The sequence below is a fragment of the Aotus nancymaae genome, unplaced genomic scaffold (assembly GCF_030222135.1).
Source record: "Aotus nancymaae isolate 86718 unplaced genomic scaffold, 86718_ANA_hifiasm-v0.15.2.pri h1tg000048l, whole genome shotgun sequence".
Lineage (NCBI taxonomy): Eukaryota > Metazoa > Chordata > Mammalia > Primates > Aotidae > Aotus > Aotus nancymaae.
Window position 1 is genome coordinate 7,965,345 of NW_026988462.1, and position 20,978 is coordinate 7,986,322.

The 20,978-nt window shown below is 34.6% G+C and overlaps 1 protein-coding gene across 1 annotated transcript in view; it reads right to left on the minus strand.

Annotated features, from left to right (window-relative positions):
• Nucleotides 1-987: 987 nt before the first annotated feature.
• The window catches only part of GPC5 (glypican 5), a 1,393,669-nt gene continuing 1,373,678 nt past the window's right edge, over nt 988-20,978 (minus strand). Inside the window, exon 8 of the mRNA XM_012456307.2 lies at nt 988-2,964. Coding sequence (XP_012311730.2) covers nt 2,807-2,964 — 158 coding nt within the window. The 3' untranslated portion in view covers nt 988-2,806. The remainder of the gene's footprint in view (nt 2,965-20,978) is intronic.

Below are 20,978 nucleotides of genomic sequence, written 5' to 3' on the forward strand. Positions count from 1 at the left end.
ATTCTGTTTTTAACTCTCTGGTCTTTCAAATTCTGGTATCTTGTCTTTCACTCTGGATTCGTGATCTTCTCACACACGTTTTCATGAAGTTGATTCCAATATGACAACTGACAAGTGCAGGAAGGCGAAAGTCTCTTAAATCAGATGTTTCCAAATGTAACCATGAACATACACTCATCCCTACTCTCTTCCAAGAAAGTTATTATTTTTGCTACTATGGAAATATAAATTATATTATGATGAACTTACTCATTTTTCTCTGTGCAAGAAGGCAGATAGGCTAGCTTAAGAATTATATTTGATTTGATCTCTATCCATAAAATAATTATAACAGTAATTCAACTGCTCTGTAATTTTAGTAAAGGCAAAGAAAGCAGACTTTTGACTTGAGAAATATGTTTTATCTGTATTTTAATTAAAAATGACATAACATATACAACACTCTGCATTTAAAGAAAAATGATATGTTCAAAGTCATACTTAACATTAAAAATTATTTCTGAATTTTCATAATCCATATAATTGTATATGAATGACATGAAAGTTTGCAACCTAAATAAAATTGAGATATAGCCTGCTCAATAAAATTCTCATTCAGAATAACAGATGTCTACATTGAATATATTCACTCAAGAAAAATCATTTTTATTGTACTTGAAGGATTCTGATGATAGAAACAATATTTTATATGATAGCAAACAATTAGCAATACATGAATTGAGTCCTTTTCAAAGCATCATTATTGAGCACTTCAGAAAATCTAAGTGTTGGGAGGAAAGAGTTTATTAACCTCTATCCTTTAGTGAGAAGATGACCATGCAGACATTATTTCATTGATAAGATATTCCTGAATAAATAGAGGATAAGACAAATCTAAGATTTTAAAAATAATATTCTGCCATGCCCTTTTCCTTCCTTCCTTTCTTGATTCCTTCCCTCCTTCCTCCTTCCTCTCCTCTCTTTCATTTTTTTTAATGCCCTCCTATGGCCATCCTATGGCCACAGAACTGTTTTATTCCTTTTGTTGCACAGGAAATGAAAAGAAACTTCAAGATTCCATTAGAGTTATAACAGTTGTGTTTTCTTTCTCATTCTTAGTAGCTGATTTATTTTCAGGGCTGATGTGTTTAGAGTGAATCTGAATATATGGGAGGGTAATGAATGGTAGTAAAAATGGTCCATGTTTACACTTCTTCTCTTCTTTTTGCTATGTTTCTACACTAATGTACAGTGTGATAATTAGACAATTGCAACTCTATAATCAATTGTATTTGTTTGTTAAATCCTAGTTTGGAGACTTAAGTAGTCTCTGAATGATTTTCGTGCTAACCCGTAGTTCCTCACTGTTGTTCCAAAACTGTATCTTAGAACCAGGAAGGTATACAGTTTATTTAAAGGTGTTGTACTCACCATCTAGCTGTGTTATGATTAGTTGTATAACATTTCTGTCAAATTCCCTAAAATTTAAAGCTCAGTTTTCTCATTTGTAAAATGGAAGTGACAATGTTATTGGGGAGATTAAATGACATTGTGCATAAAGGCATTTACCATGGTGTCTATACAAAGAAAGGCCAAGTAAACGTTAGCTTTGCTTCTAAACCTGTGCTCCTCAATAGATGCAAAATACCAGACTAAGTTTTTTAATTACTTAAACTTACATAAAAATAACTCTGGGATTCAAGAAAATGGCTGTTTTAAAGTATTCCAGCATAAAAAGTGACTATAAAGATATGTATAATATTTTTTAATATATACATTCAGTCCAACATAATCTATTAAATTATCTTGGAAAGTAGACACATATCTAACACTTTTATTATTGTTCAAAATTTTTGTAGACCTTATTCATGCAAAACTCTCCAGAAGCAAATTCAGAGCCATATAAAAAAATCAGCATTATTGTTTTTATTTGACTGAAAATCAAGCCTATCTGTCTTTGAGGGGTGAAGAATGTCCAATGAGATACTGTATCTCATTTGAAAGAGCTTTGTAATTCATAAGAAATTATGTAGATATGAAATGTTGAGAATGGGAAGTATTAATGGATAAGTATCCTCATTGAGACTATTAACAATTTTGCCTCAGGCTCTTAAATTCTGAGGGAGGCGGGAACAGAGCCACATTACCAAAAATGTGTTTTGAATGTAATGGAATACAAATCAGGTGCTACTGAAATACTCAGCTTTAAGGTCTGTCAGTGGCTAAGTTACAGTGGATCAAAATTATCAAGTTTCTTTAGTGAAATTATGTGAAATGCTTCTCAATAATCACTCAATAACTTACAGACTTTCAGACATTTCCTTCTACAGCTTGCAAAAATGGAAGAGTCTGTTGAATATGCATGCATACTACTTGCCATTGTGTGTTTGATTTATTTCATGATATTCTAGTTTCAGTACTTTAAGAAATACTGCACACTGTTTTCATTGTCTGGCAAATACACTTTCAAATGGAAACATTTTTGATTTAGAAAGGAAGGGGCTTGGAATTGATAATAAAATTATAGATACTCTAAATTCTTCTTATTCCAAGTCACTCTGTGCCATTCATATCTTCAGATTCATTATATTAGAAGTTAAGAAGGTTTCAGTTAGATTCAAAAAAGACATATTTTTAAAGTGTATTATTTAAACATTGAGTTTTAGGGACTTTATGAATATTTCAGCTTGGTTTCTGAGAAGTTAGTGTGACATATCTTTTCATAAATATAATTGTTACATTGAAAAAGGATCTCTTATTCCAGAGAATATGAAGAGAGAGAAGAAATCGAGACTTGAGTAAGGTATGTCAGGACGGAAGTGTTCCGTTACCAGATCCCAGGAAGTAACATCACAACACCTATCAGAGTGAATGTCATAGATTCAGTCGCTGCTGCACATCCTGCTCCTGTGGTGTCTAAAGTACTGCCACTGTCTGTGTGATGGATTTGCTTTACATCACTGAAGTTCATATCATCTGGCATCCCTGTAGAGGCAAATAAGAAAACACAGGATGATGCATGACCACTTCACCATAATACGCCTAGAACAGCTCTTAAACTCAGAGTGTGGACAGCATTGTTTTGGGGTAGCATTTTTTGTGTTCACCTAACTCTAAATGATAAATGTGACACAGGGATTCCTGTTCTACTTAAATTGGAGAGTTCAGGCTCTTGTGTGGAAATTCTCAGAAATGTTATAAGAGCAAAGTGAAAGGATTCCTAGCTTTTGAAAACTTCTGGAACATTTCTCTGCCACTGGTAAGAAAGTAAAAACATTTAATTAATTAACATATCCTGAGGCATGGCATCAGTTCTTGTTTCAGAGATGTATCAACTTCAGTAACTGAAAACTTTTCCCACGAAAATAAAATCAGGTGAGGGGATATAATTGAATAAAATATTTTTTAAAAGTAGAATTTCTACAGCTCATATATTAGAATAAAGTAGGCATAAGATCTTTTTAAAATTTATTTTTATTTTTACTTAACAAATTATATATATATTATTGGGGTATCATGTGATATTTTGACATGTATACCAGGAAGAATTATGAAATCCAGCTGGCTAACATATCCATCGCCTCACATCCTTAGCATTTTTCTTGTGGAAAGAACATTTGAAACTTTCCTTCTTAGCAATTTGGAAATATTATTAATGATAGTCATACTGATTGTACATTTGTACCCGACCTTTTAACAGACCCAGATAATTACACATTAGCTAATCCCCTCAATACCCCACCCCACATCAAGCCAGAGTGATATTTCCTATTTGCATATGCAATTTTAGGATCCATTCCCAACAAACTAGGAGGCGTCCTAGCCCTCATACTTTCCATCTTAATACTGATAATTATCCCTATAACACACCTATCCAAACAACAAAGCATGATATTCCGACCAATCACCCAAATCCTATTCTGAACCCTAGTAGCTGACCTACTTACACTCACATGAACCGGAGGTCAACCAGTCGAACACTCTTTTGTAACCACTGGCCAAACTAGCATCCATTATGTATTTCCTCATCATCATTACCCTAATCCCCCTCTCCGCTTCAATCGAAAACAAACTACTTAAATGATAAGTCCTTGTAGTACAATTCAATACTAAAACACTTCTTCCTCCTGTCTAACTGAAACTTTGTACCCTCTGCCTATCATCTCCCTTTCTTCCCCACACCCATCCCATGGCAATCACCCTTCTGCTTTCCCCTTTTATGACTTCAACTATTTTAGATTCCACATGTAAGTGAGATAAGGAATAGGATCTTCAAGGAAATAGCAAATAGCAAATAATAATAGCAACTAATGTTAAATTATATCTTTCATACACACAACGGCTATGAGGATGGAGGTGTAGATGTCTATCAACAGATCAAAGAAGTTGTTAATGGGGTGGACTGAAGAATGAAGTTGGGAAAAAGTGTTACATTAAGAAAAAAGTCAGGCAAAGTCATAAACTAAGATCCAGTCGCATTCTGGTTATTATTTCTGTACATTATGAAACCTGACAAGTTGAGGAAAAGACCAACCCCTAAATTAACTGGGTTGAAATAATTGCTTTTTAAAGATGTTTACCTTAGCACGATATACTTAGGGAATTACTGATTCATCACTTATTATCTAGTGCCGTCAGTGTTCTGAGACTAAGTGACTGAATTATCTCACGGCATGCCACTATCAGTCACAATTAACAGATTTAAATTCATTGTTACTCCAGCCACAAATATTGACATCGTAATTACAGAGAGATTGGAAAAAAAAGCTTCACATAAGGAAAAGTCAATATTTATGTAATTAGGTGAATATATATATATATAATTCAAAAGATAAGCTCTGCTGCATTCAGAGATGAGAGCATTAAAACGAAGTAAAGCTCTGTCGATCTGACATATTGATTTTACAGCCTGAGCTCTTACATTATTATTCATTGTTTGGGTGCTTGTTTTGCCCTTCTGTGTCATTAGGCAAGATGAATAAACTAGTGATTCCTTTTTTTTTTTTTTTTTCCCTAAATAGGGACTAGAGTGGAGAGTGAATATTTTCATCATGGCTTTATACCTCTTGTTAAGCTTAACAAGAAGCTATGAGGACTCTAGGCAATTAAAAAAATCCTTTTTTTCTAAGATAATTACATAAATTTGAGCTTTAAAGGATTTACTTTTCATTTTTAAGCATCGTGAATTTGTGTTTGGATTGGATCCATGAATAAGGTTTTCTTTTGCCATTCTGAGCCTATATTTCATTCATTCATGAGCCAGACACTGGCTTAGTTTTAACGGATGCCATCATGGGTGAAAATATGTAAGTAGAAAGATGTTAAATCTTGTGCCTGCAAGTCAGACAATGGCAGGAGAGCTTTTCGGCCTTCAATCAGATGTCATTTTAACATCTTACATTGAGGTGTTACTAATAAATGTCACAGTTCTAAGGAATAAGGCCTTTGAGGAATAAGTATATGAAAGAATTCAAGATCTTCTGGCTGTCATGGCTATAGTTATGGATTAAATCATAACCTTGCCATCTGTAGAAAAGACATTAGCATGCCAAAAAGTCTAGCTCCATGATTATTTGATGCAATGATTATTTTCATAAAGAAATTTAATTAACCAAGCTTGTAAATTATACCAAAGCTTATAAATTATACCAAAGCTTATAAAGACCTGTAAAAGAAAAAATTAGTTTGGAGATTTATTGCACTCATACATTAAAGAAAAACAAAGTAATGTTTGAATAATCTTTTCTATGCATAATAGCAACACACAAAGGTGTCAGTAAATTCATATTTTTGCCCTTGGTGGTTTATGGTCTGATGGGGAAAGAAAGTTGTGTTATTAAAAAATGAAGATAATATTAAAACACAGGTACAGGCCTGGTGATTGGTGCTATGAAATATGGTAAAGGGATATAACTTGGTCAGGGAGTGCTCTGCTAAGGATGTGGTGAAGTGTATTAATTTATTTGATAATATCTACAGAGCACTTGCCCTGGTGTCAGGTACAGTTCCAAGTACTTACAAATATTAAGTCATTGAATTTTCACAACAGTCCCATAAATTAGGCACTGCTGTTATTACCTGCTTTTATAGATGAGGAAACTGAGGCACTGGGAATTTAAATGATCACAAGCAGTGGAGCCAGGATCAAATCCAGAAGTCTAGACCCAGTCTGGGCTTTGATCACCCACTGCCCTGATTCCAGGCACACTGCTTGGCACCAACAAATCAATACTTAAGTTGAGAACACAGAAGATCAATTACATTACCTACAAAGTGCATTAGGAGCGTTTTCTCTCCTTCCTTTCATCTGGGATGGCTGAGTAGGTGCCGCTTTTGGGTATTAATCAAGTAACCGGAAGTATTCAGAGGTAGAATCCATGTGGGCAAGTTAATGATGATGAATCAGAATGGCCTGATGAATCTGAGAGGACAGCACCTTCTTTTTGTCATTTACACAGTGGCAGGAGAGTTCGGGCATTTTCCTCTATCTCTATTTCCTGTATCTACATATTTTAAAAATTCTCTTAACTAAGAAAAGACAAGTATCTTTAAAAACAATTTGTTCTATTTTTAGTAAAGAAAATTACATAGACAAGAATGTATACATTGTTAATTTGCTCATTCATTTATAAAATCAATAATTCACTGCCAGTTCTGTGTCAGGTATTGTGCTGGAGAGTGAATATACAGTGCACACTTACAGGCTTCTCCTCCACACTTAGACGAGTCTTAAAAAAAAAAATCTACCAGGTGTCTTTTCCACCATCTGTATAGGGCAGATGGAATGCTGGGAGCAGGACTCTAGATCCTAGAGATCATTATTTGAATTCAACACTAAGTTAATCATGAAGTCAAAGTAATTTATTTCTAGAAAATACCTGTTTTTAAGGTAACTATAGTCATGGCACCTCAAAAAAATATCGATTACATTGAACACTTTTAATGAATATTGTTGAATGGATAAATTGAATAATGACTCATTCACACAAGAACAGGATAAGGTTGGTATAATTATTTCTCCTTATTCTAAAGATTAGGAGGTTCAAAAGAATTACTTCCCCTTATTCTAAATATTAGGAACAGGTGCTGAGGAAGTAGTTTACCCAAGGCAACATAGCTGTGGCAGAATTCCAGTTGTGCCCCATTCAGATGTGGTCCTCATTGCTTTCAGAGCCATACTGCTCGCCACTACACATTCAAAGCATTGAACTTGAGGTCAAATTCTGGCTTTGCCATGGTCTAGCTGGTTGACTTTCACTGTGACCTGCATTTCTTGGAACTTTCAAATGACAGCATTTTCACTGAGAGAGGAGAGTTAAATCAAAATATCTTGCTGGCGAAATCATTAGATCAATATTTGAAAAATAAGCTAGAATTTTATCCCATCACATTGTCTAAAGTAAATGTCTGTGGGTACAAGACTTAAGGATAAATAATGAGGAAGTAAACAAAATACATAGGTCTATATTTTTATGTATATATAGGTGGGTAAAGCCTACAGATTTTAATTCAGGATCTATAAAGAGAAAATTAATAGTTTAAACATCAAACAAAGAAAACACCTTTGGTACAACACAATGCACCACAACAAAATTGAGGATACACAAAGAAAAGTGGAGAAAATTTTGCATTATAGATTGCAGCAAAGAGATCATGTCTTGAACATTAAAATACTTCTTACAATCCAAATGAAAACTACAAATGCTCCCATAGAAAAAATGGTGAAAGAACAGAAGTGGATATTTACCATTATAAGAAAAAGGGTAAAAAAGTCTTCTTCACTGAACAATACAGAAATACTATCTTATACACAAGGTATCAGCTATCTGTGGTCCAGGTGTAAAAAGGAGGACAGAGAAGAGAGAGTAACCAGTTGGGCAAGGGTACAGCCCTTCATTAGGGAATTTGCCAAATAAAAGTGTTTAAAACGTTTCTTTGCTTAGACCAAATAATTCCACTTTTATGAAGCAATTCTGTGGGAATAATGAACATGTGCATATATTTATTCACAAAATGTTAATCTATGCATTGTTAATGAAAATTCTAAGCAAATTAAGTGTCAATTGATAGGGAACTGGGTTAAGAAAATTAAAGTTCATTCATTTATTTAAAAACTCTTTAAGGAGTAAATATTAATACAGAAAAATGTGTTTTGATAGCATTTAATATATATAAATTTTAATAAAATACATCTATATGTACTTTCATGGTCTTTAATGTTCTTTTAACTCTAATAGTCTATTGCTGTGTTTCCTTGAGCATAGAGACTCTCTCATGAATTTCTGTATTGACCTAGCAAGCATTGAGCAATAATTAGGTAAATGAATAAGTTGATAAATTTAATCCAGGGCAAAAAATAACAAAACAATACAAATATGTTTCTCTAACTTAGTTTCTTTTAATATAAAAAGAAGTATTATATTGCAGCAACTTGGAGTATAAAATAAAGGATTCAAATTCAATGTGAATTTAGATTTTTCTAAATATACAATCATGTCATCTACAGAGACAATTTGACTTCCTCTTTTCCTATTTGAACACACTTTATTTCTCTTGCCTTATTGCCCTGGCCAGAACTTTCAACACAATGTTGAACAGGAGTGGTGAGAGAGGGCATCCTTGTCTTGCGTCAGTTTTCAAAGGGAATGCTTCCAGTTTTTGCCCATTCAGTATGATATTGGCTGTGGGTTTGTCATAAATAGATCTTATTATTTTGAGATACCTTCCATCAATACCTAGCTTAAGGGGAGTTTTCAGCATGAAGGAGTGTTGAATTTTGTTGAAGGACTTTGCTGCATCTATTGAGATAATCATGTGGTTTTTGTCATTGGTTCTGTTTATGTGATGGATTACATTTATTTATTTGTGTATGTAGAACCAGCCTTGCATCTCAGTGATGAAGCCAACTTGATCATGGTGAATAAGCTTTTTGCTGTGCTGCTGGATTTGGTTTGCAAGTATTTTATTGAGGATTTTCGCATCAATGTTCATCAGGGATATTGGCCTGAAATTTTCTTTTTTTGTTGTGTCTCTTCCAAGTTTTGGTACCAGGATGATGCTGGTCTCATAAAATGAGTTAGTGAGGTGTCCCTCCTTTTCTTTTGTTTGGAATAGTTTCAGAAGGAATGGTACCAGCTCCTCTTTGTACCTCTGGTAGAATTTGGCTGTGGGTTCATCTGGTCCTGGACGCTTTTTGGTTGGTAGGCTATTAATTACTGCCTCAATTTCAGAACTTGTTATTGGTCTATTCAGGGATTTGACTTCTTCCTGGTTTAGACTTGGGAGGGTGTATGTGTCCAAGAATTTATCCATTTTTTTCTAGATTTTCTAGTTTATTTGCATAGAGGTGTTTATAGTATTCTCTGATGGTAGTTTGTATTTCTATGGGATCAGTGGTGATATCTCCTTTATCATTTTTAATTGCATCTATTTGATTCTTCTCTCTTTTCTTCTTTATTAATCTGGCTAGTGGTCTATTTTGTTGATCTTTTCAAAAAATCAGCTCCTGGATTCATTGATTTTTAGAAGTGTTTTTCATCTCTCTCTTTCATTTCTGCTCTGATCTTAGTTATTTCTTGTCTACTGCTAGCTTTTGAATTTGTTTACTCTTGCTTCTCTGGTTGTTTTAACTGTGATGTTAGGGTGTCAATTTTAGATCTTTTCTGCTTTCTCCTGTGGATATTTAGTGCTATCAATTTCCCTCTAGACACTGCTTTAAATGTGTTCCAGAGATTGTGGTACATTGTGTCTTTGTTCTCATTGGTTTTAAAGAACTTATTAATTTCTGCCTTCATTTCATCACTTACCCAGTAGTCGTCATTCGGGAACAAGTGATTCAGTTTCCATGTACTTGTACGATTTTGAGTAAGTTTCTTAATCCTGAGTTCTAATTTGATTGCACTGTGGTCTGAGAGACTGTTATGATTTCAGTTATTTTGCATTTGCTGAGGAGTGTTTTACATCCAATTATGTGGTCAATTTTAGAATGAATGCGATGTGGTTCTGAGAAGAATATATATTCTGTTGATTTGGGGTGGAGAGTTCTGTAGATGTCTATTAGGTCTTCTTGGTCCAGAGCTGAGTTCAAGTCCTGAATATCCCTGTTAATTTTCTCTCTTGTTGACTTGTCTAATATTGACAGTGGGTTGTTAAAATATCTCATTATTGTGCAGGAGTCTAAGTCTCTTTGTAGATCTCTAAGAACTTGCTTTATGTATCTGGGTGCTCTTGTATTGGGTACATATATATTTAGAACAGTTAGCTCTTCTTGTTGCATTGATCTCTTTACCATTATGTAATGCCCATCTTTATGTCTTTTGATCTTTGTTGGTTTAAAGTCTGTTTTAACAGAGACTAGGATTGCAACCTCTGCTTTTTTTCACTTTTCATTTGCTTGGTAAATCTTCCTCCATCCCTTTATTTTGAGCCTATATGTGTCTTCGCATGTGAGATGTGTCTCCTGAATTCAGTACATTGATGGATCTTGACTCTTCATTCAATTTGCCAGTGTATGACTTTTAATTGGGGCATTTAGTCCATTTACATTTAAGGTTAATATTGTTATATAAGAACTTGATCATGTCATGATGCTAGCTGGTTATTTTGCCTGTTAGTTGATGCAGTTTCTTCATAGTGTTGATGGTCTTTACAACTGGTATGTTTTTGCAGTGGCTGGTACTGGTTGTCCCTTTCCATGTTTAGTGCTTCCTTTAGGAGCTTTTGTAAGGCAGGCCTGGTAGTGACAACATCACTTAGCATTTGCTTGTCTGTAAAGTATTTTATTTCTCCTTCGCTTATGAAGCTTAGTTTGGCTGGATATGAACTTCTGGGTTGAAATTTATTTTCTTAAAGAATGTTGAATATTGGCCCCCGCTCTCTTCTGGCTTGTAGAGTTTTTGCAGCCAGATCCGCTGTTAGTCTGATGGGCTTCCCTTTGTGGGCAACCCAACCTTTCTCTCTGACTGCCCTTAACTTTTTTCCCTTCATTTCAACCTTGATGAATCTGATGATTATGTGTCTTGGGGTTGCTCTTCTCAAGGAGTCTCTTGTGGTGTTCTCTGTATTTCCCAAATTTGAATATTGGCTTGTCTTGCTAGGTTGGAGAATTTCTCCTGAATAATATCCTGAAGAGTGTTTTCCAACTTAGTTCTCCCCTTCCAGTCACTTTCAGGTACACCAATCAGATGTAGATTTGGTTTTTTCACATAGTCCCATATTTCTTGGAGGCTTTGTTCATTCCTTTTCATTCTTTTTTCTCTCATCTTCTCACTTGATTTCATAAGAAAAGTGGTAAATATCAAAGAAAAGATTCATTTTGAGGAAACTGACTTGACAAATATTTTCTGAATAAAACTGCTATGAATTTTATGTTAAATCTAAAACTGTTAACTTTGGTCACTAGTTACTAGACTAATTCTTGTCATTTATGCTAACATTAGCCACATATATTTTGGCTGGACATGAAGGATCCTAACAAATCTGAGATGGCTAAGCCTACCTATTTGCCATTTTTTAAAAAAAGTATTATGAGCTAGTTCAATCAGATCATATCTCCCAGAATATATGATTGGTAGGTGCATCCAGTATGTTGGGTTACTTGAGTTGAGAATATACCTTTTAAAATGATGAGTTATTTTCCAAAACCTATCAGGGCTTCTGTATAACCCAAGAACCAAAGAAGAGTGACTGTATGGCTAAAGATAGAAGGTTCCTGGTAGCCTTATAGCGTCATCAACACTCATAACTGAAGGACAATGGAACTGTCCTCATGAAAGCCTTTTCCATTCCTTGTGAAACAGAGTTTTGAGATATAGTTCCTCTTGTTGGTCTTAATGTTTTATAGCAATAGTAGCCTTCCTTTTTTGATAAATTATGTAAAACTAATGGAGTTATCCAAATTGTTAATAAGTGAAACTATGAATGAAATAAAGTAATGAGAGATTCTGACTGTAAACCAAAACTTAAGATAAAATAGTATAATTTGTTGTGAAATTATAGCTCTGAGTAATATCAAGGAAAATTAACACTTGTCACTACATCAAATAAATTATTGGTGGCTTTCTAATAATGAATAATAAATCGATTGTTTTCTACATAGAAGTTTACACATGAAGGGAATATTGTTTAGATCTTTTGACAGTTCCTGACGCTATATTTCATCTAATAATGGTCACTCAGTTCTTTTCCCTAAATTTGCTTTATTGATTTTTGAAGACTTTAGTGAAAGAACAGACACATCTGATTCTGAAAGAACATATTATTTTAAGCCATTTTATAGCAATACTGATGTGACGTTACTTGTAAAATGTCTTCTAGAACTAATATTCAAATAAATTTAAAAGGCTTCTTGCATAATTGATAATTAAAACTAAGTATTAAAAGTATATCTATTAAATATACCACAGTATTCAGTTATATATTAGTTCTCAGTGATAAAAATTTACAAGTAGTCTGGAATAATTATTACTAATGATTCAGAAAATTACTTTTAAAAAGTACAAGGCTGAAAAAATAGAAAATGTTTTATCTTGTTTAGGTTAGTGATAACATGAACTTAAAGTGCTATTAAAATTAAAATAATTTAAAAATGCCTATGTCTAGACACATGACAGTGATATTCTACTGTATCAAAGACAAAGAGAAATTTTTTTAAATGATCAGAAAAAAAAAAGCAGGTGGCCTTTAACAGAACAAAGCATTAGATTAATTTTAAACAATAATAGAGGCTAAAATAAGTAGAATAATTTGTTCTATTATTGTTGTTATTATTTTTAGAGATAGGGTCTTGTTCTGTTGCTCATGCTGGAGTACAGTGATAGAATCATAGCTCACTGCAGCCTAGAACTCCTGGGCTCAAGCAATCCTCTTGCCTCAGCCTCTCAAGAAGCTGGGACTACAGGCACATGCCACCATGCCTATATATATTTTTTTATTTTTTGTAGAGATGGGGTTTTGCTTTGCTGTCCAGGCTGGTCTTGAACTCCTGGCCTCAAGTGATACTCCTGCATTGGTTTCCCAAAGTGTTTGGATTATAGGTGTGAGTCAGAAACCTGGCCAGAATAATTTATTCTAAACACAAAAGAAGATAAATATCTATACAGAATTCTATACAGAGTTAAATTATGTAGAAGAAATAAGAGTACTTTAAAGAAAGAATGAGTGTTTCTAATCACTCCCTGACCAATTATTGTTTTGTTTTTAATTTTCATTTTTATTTTAGATTCATGGGGTACATGTGCAGGTTCATTGCAAGGGTATATTGTGAGATGTTGAGGCTTGGACTGCTGTTGATCCCATCACCCAGACGGTGAACATTGTATCCAATAGGCACTTACTCAGCCCTTGCCCTCCTGTCCCCGCTCTTTTTGGAGTCCCCATTGTCTATTGTTCCTGTCTTTATACCTATGTATACACAAGATTTAACTTTCACATGTGATATTTGGCTGTTTCTGCATCTATTTGCATAGGATAATGATCTCCAACTGCATCCATGTTGCTGCAAAGGACGTACTGTCATTTTTTTTTTTTTTTTAAATAGCTGCATGGTATTCAATGGTGTCTGTATTAGTCTGTTCTCATGCTGGTAATAAAGACATACCTAAGACTAGGTAATTTATGAAGGAAAGAGTTTTAACTGACTCACACTTCCATGTTGCTGAGGAGGCCTGACAGTCATGGTGGAGGATGAAGGAAGAGCAAAGGAATGATGACAGGCAAGAGAGAGCGTGCAGGGAACTGCCCTTTATAAAACCATCAGATCTCATGAGACTTGTTCACTATTATGAGAATAGCACAGGCAAGACCTGCCCCCACGATTCAATTACCTCCAACCAGGTCCATCCCATGATACGTGGGAATTATGGGAACTATAATTCAAGATGAGATTTGGGTGGGGACACAGCCAAACCATCTCAGTGTCTGTGTACCACATTTTATTTATCCAATCCACCACTGATGGGCACCTAGGGTTCGTTCCAGGTCTTTGCTATTGTGAATAGTGCTGTGATGAACATATGAGTGCATGTGCCTTTTTGGTAGACCAGTTTCTTTCTTTTGGGTGTGTCTAGTAATGGGATTGCTAGGTGGAATGGTAGTTCTGTTTTTATTTCCTTGAGGAATTTCTAAGCTGCTTTGCACAATAGGTGAACTAATTCTACCAGATACATTTCTGGTAGAAATGTATCTTTCCTGTTTTCTTCAGGATTTTTATAGTTTGAGGTCTTACATTTACATTTAGGTCTCTGTCTCTTTTTTGTTTTTTTTTGGGGGGGGCTGGAATCTCACTCTGTCACCCAGGCTAGAGTGCAGTGGCACGGTCTTGGCTCATTGCAACATCTGCCTCCCAGGTTCAAGCAACTCTGCTACCTCAGCCTCCCGAGTAGCTGAGACTACAGGCACGTGCCACCATGCCCAGCAATTTTTTCATTATTTTTAGTAAAGACAGGGTTTCACCATGTTAGCCAGTATGGTCTTGATCTCCTGACCTTGTGATCCACCTGCTTCAGCTTCCCAAAGTGCTGGGATTACAGGCATGGCCACCGTGCCTGGCCACATTTAGTTCTTCAATCCATTTTGAGTTCATTTTTGTATATGGTGACATGTAGGAATCCAGTTTCATTCTTCTGTATATGGTTAGCCAGTTTTCCCAGAGCCATTTATTGAATAGAGAGTCCATTCCCTATTGCTTATTTTTGTCAATTTTGTCTAAAGATCAGTTGGTTCTAGGTGTGCTGCTTTATTTTTGCATTCTCTATTGTGTTCCATTTGTCTATGTTTCTGTACCAGTACCATGCTGTTTTTGTTACTATAGCCTTATATAGTTTGAAGTTGGGTAATGTAATGACTCCAGCTTTGTTCTTTTTGCTTAGGATTTCTTTGGCTATTCAGGCTTTTGCTGTTGTCTTCCATATGAATTTTGATGTTTTTCCCTAATTCTGTGAAAAATGACATTGGTCATTTGATTGGAATAGCATTGAATCTGTAGATTGCTGTAGGCAGTATGACCACTTTAACAATATTGATTCTTCTAAACCATGAGTGTGGAATGTTTTCCCCTTTGTGTCAGCTGCAATTTCTTTCATAAGTGTTTTGTAGTTCTTATAGAGTTCTTTCACCTCCTTGGTTAGATGTGTTCCTAGGTATTTCATTTTATTTTTAAAGGCTGTTGCAAATGGGATTATGCTATCAATTTGGCTCTCAGCTTGAATGTTATTGGTATATAGTAATAATACTAATTTTTGTACTTGATTTTGTATCCTAAAGCTTTACTGAAGTTGCTTTCAGGTTTAGAAGACTTTTGGCAGTTTTTAGAATTTTTTAGGCATAGAATTGTATTGTCAGCAAAGAGAGATAATTTGACTTCCTCATTTCCTATTTGGATACCTTTTATTTATTTCTCTTTTCTGTTTCCTCTGGGTAGGACTTTCAATATCATATTGAATAGGAGTGCAAAGGGTAAACGTTTTGTGTCACTTCTTAAGGAAAACACTTCTAGCTTTTGTCCATTCAATGAGATGTTAGTTGTGGATTTGTCATAGACGGCTCTTCTTTTAAGTTTTGTTCCTTCAGTGCTTACTCTGTTTTTATCATGAAGGATTTTGGATTTTATCAAAAGTTTTTTCTGTGTCTATTGAGATAACTATGTGTTTTTATTAAAATTCTGTATATGTGGTGAATCATATTTATTTGTATATTGACCCAACCTTGCATCCCAAAAATAAAACCCATCTGAATGTAATGAGTTAACATTTTTGTATTGCTGGATCCAGTTTATTATTTTGCTGAGGATTTTTACATCTATGTTCATCAGGGATACTGGCCTGCAATTTTCTTATTCTATTGTGTTTTTGCTAGGTTTTGGTATCAGGATAATATTGGCTTCATAGAATGAGTTAGGGAGGAGTCCTTCTTCCTTGATTTTTTGTAATACTTTCAGTGGGATTGGTACCAGCTCCTCTTCGTACATCTGGTAGAATTCAGCTGTGAATCCATCAGGTGCAGGGCTTTTTTTAGGTTCATATGGTTGTTTTTTTTTTTAAAATTATTACTGATTTAATTTTGGAACTTGTTACTAGTCTGTTCAGGATTTCAGTTTTTGGAGGTGGTGTGTTTCCAGGAACTTCTCCATTTCCTCAAGATTTTCTAGTTTGTGGGACAAAGATGTTCATAATAGTCTTTGAGGATCTTTTGTAGTCTGTGGGATCAGTTATAATGTCACTTTTGTCATTTCTGATTGTGTTTATTTGGACTTTCACTTTTTTTTTCCATTCTAAAATAATTATTAAAGATCACAGTTAAAAATGCAAGAAACTTAATCTAGAATGAAAGAGTGGTATGAAAGTTGTAATAGTGATCAAGGTAATTGACAAGCATCTAAGTAACTGTCTACTAATTTTGGTTGAAAAACAAGGCAATGATTATAATGAGGAGTTCAAATCATGATGTGATTACAACACTTGGAAATAATTGTTAAAATATTCTAACGTGTTTGTATTATTTAGGAAGAAGTATAAAATTTTAGTTAACTTTAGATTTTATCCCCACATATGTATTTTATTGAACATTAAAAATTCAAAGCTAAACACTTAATTAATATGGAATGTATATATTCCTAATCCACTGAGGAAAACAGTATTAATAACATCCAATAGAAGTCAAGAAGAAATAAATGAACAAAGAAGCCTGGTGCTATATATGGTAGTCACTAACCGTAGTGATGATGTCTACAGTTTGATAAAGGTTGTGTTTGGAATCAGCAGAATAAGAAACATTCTTTTTTTTTCTGAAGTAAGGAATATTTAAAATAGAAGCAAAATACAACCATTCATCATTTGCATTTATATGTTTTCTTTTAAAGATTAAAATGTTAGACCTGAAACCACAAAAATACTAGAAGAAAATCTAAGGAAACTTATTTGGTCATTGGTCTTAGTGAAGAATTCATGAGAATTCTCAAAAGCACAGGCAACAAAAACAAAAATAGACTAATATAACATTTTTAAACTAAAAGGCTTCTGTACAACAAAAGAAATAATAGAGTAGATATAAAACCTGCAGAATAGAAAAAAATTGCAAACTATTTATTTGGTAGGGTACTGATTTCCTGAATTTACAAGGAACTCAACTCAAAAAACAAACAAAACAAAACATGCTGAACTTTGGATGTCTCGTCCTCTTTTGGATTTGCCAGGCTACAGTAAAGGTACATTCTTCTCTATGCTTTAGCATAGAGTAACTGAGGCAGACTCTATCCTTTTGAGGAAATCAGTCATATTTTTTCATCAATGCTTGTGTTTTGATAAGAATTCTTAGATGAAATATTACACATCAGATGTAATGACATTTTCCAATATGGATTTTAATAGTAGAAACTGATGTTTTATTTTCATCTGTCTGATACTTGTAATTATCTTTTAGTTGTTTCTAACTTCTTAAAAAGGAAAAAGGAATGATTTTTATTGCATTGGCTTGAAATTCAAGCTTTAATCAATAAATATATATTTAACATCAATTGAATAATATATACATAAATAACATCACTATAGTTGGGTAATCTATATTCAATAAATGAATATATTTTTAATATATTTATATATATGTGGAATATCTATATTCAATAAATTATTGAATATATTAATATATATTTATGGAATTAAACAAATTTATTAAATAACATTTTCATAGATACTATCACTACATTATAGTGGGGTAATGACAAGTGGATATAGCACATAAATTAAAGCTCACATAAGATATTTAGAAAAGAGACTATATATTAAGGCAAAAAGTCAATATTAACTATTAACAAATGTTTTTAACACAAAGAACATGGGGTTCCTGACCACAACACAATAAAATTGAAAGCCAAAACTAAAGAACCATGATCCTTACAACTAATCTTATCTACGATCTTAAAAGAAGATCTAAATAAATGGAGAGATGTAGCAAGTTTATAGGTGAGAAGACTCAAGTTTATATAGTGTCTCTTACATTGTGTTCTGAAATTTTATCATGATGTCCTTTGATATGGCGCTATTGGATATTCTGTACTGGGCTTCTCGCTGGGCCCATTTCATCTCGAATTGCATATCTATCTATTTGGGGAAATGTTCTTGAATTATTTCATTTTCTCTGTTGTGTCTGAAATTCTCATTATCTGAAAATGGAAATCCTGAAGGTGTTCTCTTATTTATTCTTTTGGTGTTGACATTATCATAGATTTTAGGTTTACTAGACTTTTTTTCTCCAAGTGGAACTTTTGTTATTGTTTTTGTTTGTTTAAATCTTCTCAGGCCTTATTAAAATGCTAATGACAGTATAGTAGTCTCCCCTTATTAGACGGGGATATATTCCAAGACCCCTAGTAGATGCCTGGAACCTCGGATTTTTTGTACAACAAAAGAAATAGAGTGGATATAAAACCTACAGAATAAAAAAAAAATGCGAACTATTTATTTGGTAGGGTACTAATTTCCTGAATTTACAAGAGACTGAACTCAAACCCTGTATATCCTATATATTTTATCAAACTCTGTATATCCTGTATATTTTCCTAGATATACATACCTATGAGATGGTTTAATTTATAAATTAGGCACAGTAAGAGATTAACCACAATAAGTCATCATAAACTAGAACCATTATTACCATATAGTAATAAAAGTCACAGGAATGTAGACTCCTCTCTCTCAAAATACCTCATTGTAGTATACTTATCTATCTTCAGACTGGGGTTGGCCATAGGTAAATGAAACCACAGAAACTAAAATCTCAGATAAGGGGGATTATATTTTTGAAAAGTTTTCTTCTCTCAGTAGAGTCTCTGTTTAAAGTTGGAATTTTTTTTCTGCTTGTAAATTTTTTTTTCATGTTATACCCTTAACATAAGTGGTGACCCCTAATCATAGCTATATGCTACTATTTAAGAGTGGGGACTGAAAAGCTGGTTGGAACTCTGATGTGTGAATGAAGCTCAGCGATTGTTAGACAAGTGTGGTCTGACTTAGGTGCTTGTTAGGGAACCTATGTTTGTCAGCCAGGATAGGGTAGGTCAGGCTGGAAAAACAAATGCCCCCAAAATATTGGCAGCAATGGCCCCTTTTAGTCCAAGTAACTCTGTATATTACCACTTGGTATCTCACCTCCATATGCTTCAGTGATCACCAGAGCAGTGGGGGACAGATGTGGAGAGACAAACTGCCAAGTAGGAGCTTCCATCTGGGGAACAGGCACAGCGGCTCATGCCTGTAATCCCAGAGCTTTGGGAGGCTAAGGTGGGAGGATCGCTTGAGGTCCAGAGCTAAAGCCTGCAATGAACTATGATAGCATAACTGCATTCCAGCCTGGGCAACAGAGTGAGATCCCATCTCTAAAAAATAAAAAATAAAAAAAGCTTCCACCTGGAAGGGACATGTGTCCCTTCTGCTTACTAGTTCATCATTATAGTGAGTTGCAGGATGTTTCTTAAACTCAAGGTGCAGGAATTTTGTCATAAATTTGTTTAATATAGCTGTTGTTGTTGCAGTTATCAATATATAGGCTTGATATTAGTGATTTGAAACCCCAAACCCCATTACCTTTGACCTGCTTAAAACCTCTTCTCCCCTTTTATTTGCTGTGTTGCTTGCTTATTCCTCATCTCACTGACCCCAAACTCCAACACGCTCACAGATGCTAACCATGCTACAACGTAATGGTCAAACCAGAGTCATGTAAATATATTCCCCACTTCAGGAGTATTTTCTTTAAACAAGCCAATCCGCAAGCACCAAGGAAAAGCCTAAGGGATAAGAGCTCATAGTTCTTAAAAAAGACTTCATCCAACAATGCCTCTTTCACTCTTCAAACAGGTTGAGTGCCCTGATGCCTCTGGATTTACTGTTGTCCTCCTGTTGGCACTCCTAATCTGTCTGGGACCAGTGAGGAATACATTTCTTCTGTTTCACCTCCTCATTGTATCTCGGAGCCTATCTTCCCTCATAGTCAAGGTTCTCTTACAGAGTGGCTAATCTTGGCTTATGGCCATTCTTGAGAGAGAAAGAGACTTTAAGCCCAAATTTGAGATAAAACATAAAAATATAAATTACAACAAATGTGTAGTTCCACCATGTATACAAAGGGAGAAGATCCAGAAACACTATAGGTGTCTCATGCCTCTTTGAATTGTCTTTGTTTCCTCTTAAACTAGGGAGATACTGAGGTAAGACTCTTCCAACGTCTTGCCTGAGAGTAACTCCCTAGTTACAATAATTCTGGGAGCCAAATGGGAGAATTAGGCTGAGACCAGAGTGTAGATGTCAACATTCCTCATAGGTAAGTAGGCAATACGGTTTGGATCTGTGTCCCCATCCAGATGTCAGGTCAAATTGTAATTTTCAATGCTGGAGGTGGGACCTGGTGGGAGACGGCTGGATTACGGGGGCAGATTTTTCCCTTGGTACTGTGTCATGATAGTGAGTAAGTTCTCCTGAGATCTGGTTATTTTAAAGTGTGTAGCATCTCCCCATTCTCTTTCTCTTGCTGCTCTGGATGTGTAAGGCATACCTGCTTCCCTTTTGCCTTCTATAAGTTTCCTGAGGCCTCCCATGGGCTAGATGCATCCATGGTTACTGTACAGCCTATAGAACCATGAACCAATGTAAACTCTTATTTATACATTATGCAGTCTCAGGTATTGATAGCAGAGGTAGAACAGACTAATACAGTAGTAAGTATGTAGGTAGATTTAATACTTTATTTTGTCTTTCACAATAATACTTTTACCCTCAACTGTGCTGGAAATTCTCAAGTCCAGAGATCCTTTCCAAGTTTATACCTCCTACAGAGTACTGATGTATGGGAGAGACAGATACCTGTATGTTTGTAGTAGAGGAAGGGATAACTGCACGTGACAGCTTTTGACTAATCCTTACTTTACAGACCTTTCTTCTTTAACCTCTCTACCAAGGATGACTGATGCTGTCTAACCTTTATCCTTTTTTTTTCTCTTTTTGAGATGGAGT